The sequence below is a fragment of the Callorhinus ursinus genome, unplaced genomic scaffold, assembly GCF_003265705.2.
Source record: "Callorhinus ursinus isolate GAN/ISIS: 27379988/994484 unplaced genomic scaffold, GSC_fseal_2.0 scaffold84, whole genome shotgun sequence".
NCBI lineage: Eukaryota > Metazoa > Chordata > Mammalia > Carnivora > Otariidae > Callorhinus > Callorhinus ursinus.
The window spans coordinates 1,394,430-1,405,639 of NW_027397146.1; the positions used below are offsets into that span (position 1 = coordinate 1,394,430).

Below are 11,210 nucleotides of genomic sequence, written 5' to 3' on the forward strand. Positions count from 1 at the left end.
GTTGAAGGAGTCAATGAGAGATGAACTCCCACCTGAGGAACATGAGCTCTGAGGTGGTCTAGGTCAGGAGAACCAGAGAGCAGCGGGGAGTGGTGGAGTGGCAGTTGCTCTGGGCCAAGGAGATACATTTTCTCCCATGGGGCAGGAGTTTGGGGACAGTGGCTGGTTTGGAGGTGCTCAGCATCCTAAGCATGTGCCAGACATCTGGAAAGCCAGGGCACCAGAAGATGTCTTAGACAGTCTTTTTTAATGAATTAATTAATTTATTTGAGAGAGAGAGAGAGAGAGAGAGAGAGAAAGCACACAAGTGGGAGGGGCAGGGAGAGGGAGAGAGAATCTTAAGTAGACTCCATGCTGAGTGTGGAGCCCAACTTGGGGCTCAATCTCAGGACCTTAAGGTCACAACCTGAGCCAAAACTAAGAGTTGGATGCTCAACTGACTATGCTGCCCAGGCATACCATCTTTTATTTTTTTAATCCATTTTGTTTTGTTTTAGCTTTGATAGTTCATATGTCAAAAAATTCACCGGGGTGAAAGAAAAATAAGCACATTTTGTAAATTATTTAATGTTGTTTGCCTTTTAAATTACCTGGCAGAGTGGTGACAGCATCTTCATTTTCTTGGGATTTAGAGCCTGGTACTTAGGCAATGCTGAATCCTCCTGTCCTGCATTGCCATAGCAGTACCCAAGAATGCTGGTGTTTGCCAGATGAGCCCTGGTTCTGTTCTCACTGCTCACTTGCACCTCCTCTGCCTTATATGGTATCCAAGATCCTCTGTGACCTTCCTCTTGGCCATCTCCCTGGCAGGGAGGATACTGGTTGTACATGGAGGATGACAGAAAAATCCAATGGTGTGAAGAGTTCCCCAGCCAATAACCACAACCACCACGCACCTCCTGCCATCAAGGCCAATGGCAAAGATGACCACAGGACCAACAGCAGGTGAGTCTGCTGAGGCTGGATCATTTCAGAGATGGCCTGGAGGCTTCTACTTTCTCCCAGCTCTGCCTCATTATCACAGAGCAAACCATCTTTTGGCTTAAGGATACCGTCTAAAAAGGGACTATGGGGTTTCTAGGCACCTCCCAGGAGAGAAAAATGCTGATAGGAGACAAAGCATGCCCACAGAAACCCTGGTCAGCTCTGCTTCTTCCTCTACAGGCCACAGTCTGCAGCCGACGATGACACCTCCTCAGAACTGCAGAGGCTGGAGGAGATGGATGCCTCCCAGCAGGGGAGGGGTGGCTTCCGCAGGTGGGTTCCACCACTCACCTCCTGCTACCTGCTTCCGTCCATGAGGCCTGTCAGAGTGGCTACCATAACTCACCTTCTCTCAGTCCCGCTGAACCTTTCTTCTAAGACCCCTGGGAAGCACTTTTCTCCTGAGGAGGTTCCTGTGAGCAAGCTGGGAGTGGTCAGTGGAGCATTGCCTTCAGAGTTGTCTGTCTCAGCATTGGGAAAGGGGGAGGAATTTTTACTAGCAAAGGGGTCTATGTAGAGGGTCCTGAGATCTGCAGCCTAGGTCTCAGGAAACCTGGACCAATATTCCTCCTGGCTTGCCCTCCATTAGCCCAACTTTTATCTTGCCCTGGAAACCACTATTTGTTCTCCACAATCAACTGAGATGGCGTCTCTGACAGGAAGTCTTCCCAGAGCAACCCCTTGCCCCTCAGGCTGCATTCAGAGTCATACCTGAACCCCAGTCCCTGCCCTCAGTGCTGGCCCCCATCCCAACTGTTAGCATGGCAGACATCATAGACTGGCCTGTTTCCAGGGTCCGTTCTCCATCTCCCTCACCAGACAGTGAGCTCTTGGGCCTACATCCTTTCTGAACAGCATGATTCTCCTCTCTGGCTCATGTTTCCTCTCATCTCTAGGATTGTCCGCCTGGTGGGGATCATTAGAGAGTGGGCCAACAAGAATTTTTGTGAGGAGGAACCGCGACCTGACTCATTCCTGGAGCGTTTCCGTGGGCCCGAACTCCAGACTGTGACGACACAGCAAGGGGATGGCAAAGGCGACAAGGACGGCGAGGGCAAGGGCACCAAGTATAGCTGTCCAGCTTGTAGGAGTAGAAGGGCTCTCAAGCATTCAGCTGTAGGGCTTGGTGGGGTTTCTTATGCCACTGCCAGAGGAAGACTGGGGTCTATATCAAGCCCTGCCATGGCAGGCAAAAGGGTTGGCAGGGGAGACCTGCTATGGTTTTAATTCAGTTCACAGCTTTTCCAACATCCAGGGGCCAATTACCATGGGAGTTCCTGGTGGCTTTTCTTCCCCTAGCTGCGCCTTGCCAGATATCCTCTTGCTGCTCATGAAGCAAAAAGCAAGGACACATGAATGTGTGCCAACCCCAGTCTCAGTTCCAGCAGTCAGTAAATGCAGAGAAGGGTGCAATTAGGGAGTGCTGCTGAGAGTATGCCTACACCAGCGCCAATGTCGGTACAGAGGTGGGCCTTTGAGGAGGCCATACTGGGGGCTGGCTGGCTGGGGAAGGCCTGGGAACAACTGAGCAGGAGGGGGTGGGGAGGGCGGAGAAGGTAGAGCTGGAGGGTCTATTCTTTGAAGAATGAGCTGGCGACTGGGGATGTCTGGCCAAGCCGACATTCCCCACTTCTGGCCAGTGGAGGAAAAGAGCTTTTGCCAAGATAGGATGTAGCATATGGGAAAGCGATTTGGGAGCTGGAGACCAGGGACCAAACAGGGAGGGTGGGGTGGGCAGGAAGCACGTGGCACTCACTTTCTTGGAGTGCCTCTCTCTTCCCAGGAGAGATGTGGGAACAGGCCCTGAGCCTTTATTACCATCCTGCGGAAGTCCCTCCCCAGGCCCTGAGACCCACTCCAATGAAAAGACTGCCCCTGGCCATGCCCTGCCCTCTGGTCAAGGGACCTCCAGAAGGCATGAGAACCAATGGGTTTGTGTGGGGTTAAAATAGGAAGAAGGGTGACCTTTGCCCATCTGAGCTCTACTCAGATGCCCACTACCAAGTTGTGGCTCCCTGAAAATGGGGACCTGAGCCAACCCAGTCTTTACCCTGCACATCATCTTAAGAATTACTTTTTAAAAGACCCCTGGCCTCTGGGACCTGGGGGTGCTGCCACACTGAAGACCTAGTCCCCAAGCCTGGCCTCTGTCTGTCTCCTCAGGAAGAAATTTGAACTATTTGTCTTGGATCCAGCTGGGGACTGGTACTACCGCTGGCTATTTGTCATTGCTATGCCTGTCCTCTACAACTGGTGCCTGCTGGTGGCCAGGTGAGCAGGGAGGGATCTGGGAGGGGGTGGCCAAAGCATCCCAGTGCACAGGCCTTGGGGTTGAGAGTACACCAGTCCCAGCTGTGGATACAGAGCTCACCCAGCCCAGCCTTCTTTCTGGATTCCCTGCTTGCCAATGGCACCTCCCTCTGCCTTATTAACCCCCAATGCCCCCTACTTCCCAACTTAATATGCTACCAAAGCTTCATGTCTATCCTTTCCTGGTATCTGTTCCTACTTCTCCATCTACACCAATACTGTCCTGGCTACCCTCTTCTCTCCCTGGGATAACTACAATAGTTTTGCACCCATTTCTTGTAGGCACTCTCGCCCTCTCCAATGCATCCTTCACACTTGCAACTAGTGTGGTTGCTAGAAACTGATATTTGATTATGTCAGTTCCTCCTCACAAACCCTTCAATGGCCCCCCATTGCTCACCGGATGGAATTGAAGCCTTCAGAGTGACCTTCAAGGCCCTCTGGACCTAGCCTTCTCTCTAGTTCCACCTTCTGGGCATACCCCAGCCCCAGTACTCACTACTCTTGGATCATAACATGCTGTTTCCTCAAGAGAAAATTCCCTTTCCCCATTTTTAGCCTATGGAGATTCTTCTTGCTGTTTCAGTTCCAAAGCCACTCTCTACAGGTAGCTTTCCTTGACATCGTTTCCCACCCCATCCCATCCCCCACTTCAGTTATTCATTCAGCAAGGGTTTGACTGAGCACCCATTGGATGCTAGGCTCTGTGCTAAGTGCCGGGGATAATGTGGTGAACAAGACACACATGGTCTCTGCTTTCTTGGAGCTCTCAGGCTAGTGGGAGACACTGGCAGTAAACATGAACAAAACAAATGCCTAAGGGACTTGAGGCAGGAAGCTACTAGAGAAAGGTCAGTGTAGACCTCTCTGAGGAGGTGACACCTTAGCTGAGACCTGAATGCTGGGAGGGAATCAGTTATTTAGGTGCCTGAGGCTGGTGAAAGGAACATTCTAGGAAGGAGGAACAAATGCTAAAACCCCCTCTCAGGATGGCCTAGTGTGGCTGGAGGACTTCAAGTGAACATCAGGCAGGCACAAGACTGTTCTCTAGGCTTTGTGCAGCAGTGGAGGGGGCTGGGGTTTTATTTGAAATGTGACCAAGTAGTCAGAATTAACAGCTCTTCCCTTTGACTAGTACACTCATTGGGTCATCATCCTGGGTTCTCTTATTCGGCTCCCTCTTTAGGTTCCTACCCATTCAGTCACCAACTCTTGTCAATTCCTCCTAAAACTCCTGCAGCCTCCAACCTCTTTTCATTCCCACTGCCTCTAGGCTAAGCCCAGCTACTCTCTCCTCTCTCACCTGGATTGGCTAGTGGTCTGTGTTGGGTTCTCAATAGGTGTATGTTGCAGAGATGGGTATCGAGGCTATTCAGCTGTGTATTATAATTCATACTTCCAATGACTCATTTTTCATTCAACTCACACCTGTCAAATCCTGGTGCTCTGGACTAGGGCATAAAGTATGGAATAATGACTAAGAGGTGGTCTCTGCCTTCTTAGTACTCATAGTCCAGTGGATGAGAGAAAAGTAATGGTCAGTGTGGATGTCTGTTTAAGGATGTCTATGTAATAATAAGGATTGGAGTATAAGTTGCTTGTCAGTAAGTTTCTTCATGACATTAGACTGACTGTGATTGGTCAGTGTCCCTGGTAGCCATCCCAAGCCCTGTGCTCAGTGGGCACTCACTTTGAGGCCTCCAGAGGGCCTTGGCTGACTTTGAGGGTGAAGTCCAGTCCTGTCTTCCTGCAGAGCCTGTTTCAGTGACCTACAGAGAGGCTACTACCTAGTATGGCTGGTACTGGACTACTTCTCAGATGTAGTGTACATCACGGACCTCTTCATCCGATTGCGCACAGGTAGGTGAGCAACTGGGATGCATATGCAGGAGCATGACCCATAGGTCCAAAGTCCTGAGTCCATACTTTTATGAAGCCCTCTTGACACTGTGTTAGACTCAACTGTCTAGCTGGGACTTGAGTTGGTGTCTCCTCCTCTTTGAACCTCACAGTCCCCACGTGCTTAGTGAGGTTCAGACCTGGTGGTCATCTTTCAGGGTCTTTCAGGCCAGCTCTGCTAATGAGTTTTCTATACCTCTCCTTGGGAAGGAGGGCTGAATGCGCAGTTTGTCCCTTGCTGAGCATTAGCCTATTGGGAGGGACAGGCCTGAGGGCAGAGCTGATATACTGGTTTGCATCTCTACTAGGTTTTCTGGAGCAAGGGCTGCTGGTCAAAGATCCTAAGAAGTTGCGGGACAACTATATCCACACCCTGCAGTTCAAGCTGGATGTGGCTTCTATCATTCCCACGGACCTGATCTATTTTGCTGTGGGCATCCACAGCCCTGAGCTGCGCTTTAACCGCTTGCTACACTTTGCCCGCATGTTTGAATTCTTTGACCGCACTGAGACACGCACCAGCTACCCCAACATCTTCCGAATCAGCAACCTGGTCCTCTATATCTTGGTCATCATCCACTGGAATGCCTGCATTTACTATGCCATCTCCAAGTCCATTGGTTTTGGGGTTGACACCTGGGTTTATCCCAACATCACTGACCCTGAGTATGGCTACCTGGCTAGGGAATACATCTACTGCCTTTACTGGTCCACCCTGACACTTACCACCATTGGGGAGACGCCACCCCCTGTAAAGGATGAGGAGTACTTATTTGTCATCTTTGACTTCCTGATTGGTGTCCTCATCTTTGCCACCATTGTGGGAAACGTGGGCTCCATGATCTCCAACATGAATGCTACCCGGGCTGAATTCCAGGCCAAGATTGATGCTGTCAAACATTACATGCAGTTCCGAAAGGTCAGCAAGGAGATGGAAGCCAAGGTCATTAAGTGGTTTGACTACCTGTGGACCAATAAGAAGAGTGTGGATGAGCGGGAAGTTCTCAAGAACTTGCCAGCCAAGCTGAGGGCTGAGATAGCCATCAATGTCCATCTGTCTACCCTCAAAAAAGTGCGCATCTTCCAGGATTGTGAAGCTGGCCTGCTGGTGGAGCTGGTACTGAAGCTCCGTCCTCAGGTCTTCAGCCCTGGAGATTACATTTGCCGCAAGGGGGATATTGGCAAGGAGATGTACATAATCAAGGAAGGCAAATTGGCAGTAGTGGCTGATGATGGTGTTACTCAATATGCCCTTCTCTCGGCTGGGAGTTGCTTTGGAGAGATCAGTATCCTTAACATTAAGGGCAGCAAAATGGGCAATCGACGCACAGCCAATATCCGTAGCCTTGGTTACTCAGATCTCTTTTGCTTGTCCAAGGATGATCTTATGGAAGCTGTGACTGAGTACCCTGATGCCAAGAAGGTCTTGGAGGAGAGAGGCCGGGAGATCCTGATGAAGGAGGGGCTGCTGGATGAGAATGAGGTGGCTGCCAGCATGGAAGTAGATGTGCAGGAGAAGCTAGAGCAGCTGGAGACCAACATGGAGACCTTGTACACTCGCTTTGGCCGTCTGCTGGCTGAGTACACAGGAGCCCAGCAGAAACTCAAGCAGCGCATTACAGTTCTGGAAACCAAGATGAAGCAGAACAATATGGATGATTACCTGTCAGATGGGGTGAATAGCCCCGAGCCAACTGCTGCTGATGAGCCATAAGGGCTTGGGCTCAACTGCCTTCCCAGCCTTGGCCTTGACCCCAGGAACTAGAAGAGCCATGCAGGTGTCCATATTGTATGCATTACCCTCTTGAATTCTCCTTGAAGCCTCTAGGAGCCCTCCTCCAAGTCCGGCTAATAGCCAAGCTTATGCACAGTGCAGACCATGTTGGCTCAGCTTCCAGGAGCTTTAGCCTGACCAAGTCTGAGGAGAGAAGAGAGGAGCAGCTGAACTATCTTCAAGGGGTCTCTCTTGGGCATGGGGGGCTGGGCAATGATCTGCTCTGAAGAAGCCCACCTGCAGGACACTGTGCACCCTACTGCAGAGCTGCCCTCTCTCCAGGCTCTTTTGCACATAGCTGCTTCCCACTTGGTTCTGGTCCTTGCTTTTCTAATATGTGTTCTGAATATCCCCATTTCCCTGCACATGTATGTAGTTCGAGAAATGACTGCAGACAGTTACCATAGGTACTGTGTCTATCTCTCAAGGCAGGGAAAGGAAGGTGGCATGTAGGAGTGTGCTCACTCAGGGCTGCCTCTCCATCAAGCACTCCAAGTCCTGTTCTGTTCATCCATCTGAATGTTGCCAGCGAGGAGTGAGGTCTCTGTAGTCTTCTCTCAACCAGAGAGATCATTATTCTCTTGGCTCCCGGTCCATTCCAGGGCAGGGAGTGAGGAGCAAGGAAATGCCACCTGGAGAAGGGAGCTCTGGCCATCACTCCTCTATACAGAGCGTTACTGAAGAAGCCCTGAGGCTGGCAGTGGGTGGGAGACTCTTCAAGTTCACATCTTCAGTAGAGACACCTACAAGTCAATAAATTCATTTGAATGAGTTGTGGTTATTGCTCAGCTCTGATATTCACATTCTTTCCCTTTCTCCCCTCTTTTTTCCTCTTATCCAGGACTCACTCTGCCTGGAACACTCTCTGCTGTCTTCTGCTGCCTGCCTAAGCCCCACTGAGTTCTTTAGGACTCAGCTCAGGCACCACCTTCTTAGAGAAGGCTCCCAATTAGGCAGTCAATCACCCCCTCTCTAGACTCCCACAGCACTTGTGAGTCTATATTCTGGCTCTTATCATGCTGTGTGTTTGGTTTTGACAGAACTGGTTTCCCCTCCAGACTGTAGGCTCTTTGAGGGCAGGCTCAGGACACTCTCTCCCTCACTGCTTTGTCTGTAGCCTCAGGGACATGCCTGGCCCAGAGGAGCCTTTCAGAAAATACTGATTCACTGGGGCAATGAGCAAACACACCAAACTCTTATGTTTCCATTTGCCAGTAGCCGGGTCTTGACAGAAACACTGGTTACATCTGGGGATTTGCAGAGGATCTTCTGGAGGAGCAGATACTTGAGTGGGATACCACCAGATGATTAGGAACCCAAAGGATAAGTGTAAATTAGTGGGCAAGAAGCTCTAGGTGCAGACTCAGATGCTTTTATGCATACCACTTATCTATACCTACCTACCTACCTGCCTATTTATCATCTCTCTATGTCTCTATTTATCTATCTACTAATCATGGTACAATACACATCAAATTTACCATATTAACTATTTTAAGTGTACGGTTTTGTAGTGTTAGGTACATTCACATTGTTGTGAAACAAATTTCCAGAAATTTTCATCTTCCCAGACTGAAACTCTGTCCCCATCAAACAACAACTCCCCATTTTCCCTCCCTGCTAGCACCTGGCAACCACCATTCTAATTTCTGTTTATATGACTTGACTACTTTAGATACTCATATAAGTGGAATTATACACTATTTATCCGTTTGTGATAGGTTTATTTCACTTAACATAATGCCCTTAAAGTTCATTTATGTCGTAGCATGTGTCAGGATTTCCTTCCTTTTTAAGACTGAATAGTACTCCATTGTATGGATAGACCACATTTTGTTTATCCATTCATCCATTGATAGACACTTGGGTTGTTTCCATCTTCTGGCTACTGTAAATCATGCTGCTATGCACATGAATACACAAATATCTGCTCAAGTTCTTGCTTTCACTTCTTTTGAGAAGATACCCAGAAATGGAATTGCTGAATCATACGGTAATTCTATTTTAATTTTTTGAGGGCCCATCATACTGTCTCCCTAGCAACTGCACCATTTTACATTCCCACTAACAGTACACTAGGATTCTAACTTCTTTACACCCTCACCAACATTTGTTTTCTGTTTTTGTTTTTATTTTTTTACAGTAGTCATCTTAATGGGTGTGGGTAGTATCTCATTGTATTCTTAATATTCATTTCCCTGGTAAATAGTGATGTAGAGCATCTCTTCATTGCTTGTTGGCCATTTTTATATCTTTTTTGGAAAAATGTCTATTTAGTCCATTGCAATTTTTTTAATCATGTTTGATTTTCATATTGAGTTGTAGGAGTTCTTTATATATTCTGGGTATTAGCCCATATCAGATATGATTTGCAATTCCTCCCCCCTTTCCATAGGTTGCTTTTTCACTGTTCATTGTGTCCTTTGACACACATAAGTTTTTAATTCTTATATAGTCCAATTTGCCTGGATGTAGGTGTCACCACTGATCTTCATTGGAATTCATTCTTCTAGCCAGACTTCTTTTACATTAGATGTAATTTCTTGGTCTCTTGCCTACCTTACAGTAACAAATCCTGACCAGGGACAGACTCACTTGGAGGGCTCTCCATGGAGGGATTACCCATGCTTAGACCTGATCCCTGAGAGTGGCAGCAGTAGGGAGGCAGCATTCATGATGGAACATGAATACACAAATGTGTATGCTCTCCTTTTGAGTGCTGGGCTGGAAGAAAGGACTCTAAGTCCCTTCATTTCATTAGAGGCTGAGCCATCAGGAGGTGGGGTCCTTGGGGATCCAACAGTTGATCATAGCTAAGGCTACACTAAAGAGCTCAGTTTCACTACGTGCTGGAACCCAGAGTAGATATTAGTTTTGTTGCCCTAGAATGGCACTGGGCCCAGAAGAAGGGGGATGGGTGCACTGAAAAATATTTCCTTGGTTTTAGCAAGAAATCTGCAGCCTTTTCCACTGGAGTCTGGTTCACCCTTGGCCCAGCCCCCATGGGTGCCTGATTTCCAGCCCACATCAATCTAGCAGACACTGAATCTTGGACCTAATTTTCCCCAGTGCAAAGTAGGTGACTCATCTGGGTCATCTGGAGAGCTCACTGGATTGAGATGCTGGATTCAGGGCTCTGCTCCCATCCTCTCCCCAGATATCTTTGAGTCTAATCACCTTTTGCGGTGCTTTGAATGTCTATGTTCTCTTAGGTTTCTAGGACTTTTCTCATGCTGTTCCCTTTGCCTGGATCACTCTTTTCTGCCTTTTCTTCCTCTGAGACTCAGTTAAGTGGCCCCTTCTCTGAGGCCTACCACAGCCTTCTAATGTGAGACTGTCCTGAACACTGGCTGTGTCTGTTTAGCAGTTGGTCTCTTCTCATCTAAACACAGTTTGTTCTTTGAGAAAAGGATGAAAGAGTTACAGAAAGAATATCCATGAAGCTTGGGGCGTGTGAGTATGTGAATGTGTGTGTGTGTGTGTGTGTGTGTGTGTGTGTGCGCGCGCGCGCGCGCGCACTTGTGTAGATGTGGTGTGGATGCCTGTGTGAGCATCTGGACGTCAGCCTAGGCAGACAGTGTTTCTCTCTGTGTCCACTCCTAGTCCCCTCCTTGGTTATTTTCTGCAAGAGCGTGACTCTCTCTTGCCTGTTGCTGGCCACCACCCCCACTTCTCTCCCATAACTGGCTGTAATTTAAGAACTGAAGTACATTTTCCATTATGTGTTGTATTTATTCAGCATAGTCTGATGTTCCCTGCTCTTGATTTTAAAATATTTCAATTGGAATGTTCTTTATTTTCCTCTGAAAATACCCACCTAAGGTAAATTGCCCTATTTGTATATGGCTATCAATGTGCTTTTCTTTGCATTGGTGACCTTCTATAGAAAACAAAAACCCCTGCTGCTACCCACCACTCTCCCTCCCCTTTTGGTCTGATGCTTGGTTGCTTCAGCTTGGCTGGCAGACTGCTGCCCCCACTTCAGCCCAGTTTGAGTTCCAGCCTCAGCAGCACCTATTTGTCCCTTAGCCTTTAGCCTAAAGCTAATTTGACCCCTTTCCCTTCCCTTGAAAGGAGGCCAAGGTAGAGCGTCCCTCACTTTTGCGAAGCTTGGAAATGAGCTCAGAAGCCCCCAGTGCACAGACTCAGAGAACCCAGCCACCAGAGGGCGCATGGACCTAAGAAAAGGGTGGTGGGCACCGCTCTGTGAAACCCCCCTACCAAGCAGAGGGCTGAGCAGGGC

At 48.6% G+C, this 11,210-nt stretch overlaps 1 protein-coding gene across 1 annotated transcript; it reads left to right on the forward strand.

The window, feature by feature from the left end:
- Positions 1 to 835: 835 nt before the first annotated feature.
- Positions 836 to 7,041, forward strand: CNGA2 (cyclic nucleotide gated channel subunit alpha 2). The gene is made up of 6 exons (XM_025862834.2): positions 836 to 945; positions 1,165 to 1,257; positions 1,881 to 2,051; positions 3,148 to 3,255; positions 5,048 to 5,154; positions 5,502 to 7,041. Exons 1-6 carry the CDS (start codon positions 836 to 838, stop codon positions 6,905 to 6,907), a joined length of 1,995 nt encoding a protein of 664 aa, XP_025718619.1. The 3' UTR covers positions 6,908 to 7,041.
- The last annotated feature ends 4,169 nt before the right edge of the window (positions 7,042 to 11,210 follow it).

What these genes read in the sequence shown, in the direction of transcription:
- CNGA2 (XM_025862834.2), top strand. Translation starts at nt 836, where the DNA reads ATGACAGAAAAATCCAATGGTGTGAAGAGTTCCCCAGCCAATAACCAC. An exon ending in GGGAGGGGTGGCTTCCGCAG is followed by an intron (nt 1,258 to 1,880) that starts GTGGGTTCCACC and finishes TCTCATCTCTAG; the next exon opens with GATTGTCCGCCTGGTGGGGA. An exon ending in TGGTGCCTGCTGGTGGCCAG is followed by an intron (nt 3,256 to 5,047) that starts GTGAGCAGGGAG and finishes GTCTTCCTGCAG; the next exon opens with AGCCTGTTTCAGTGACCTAC.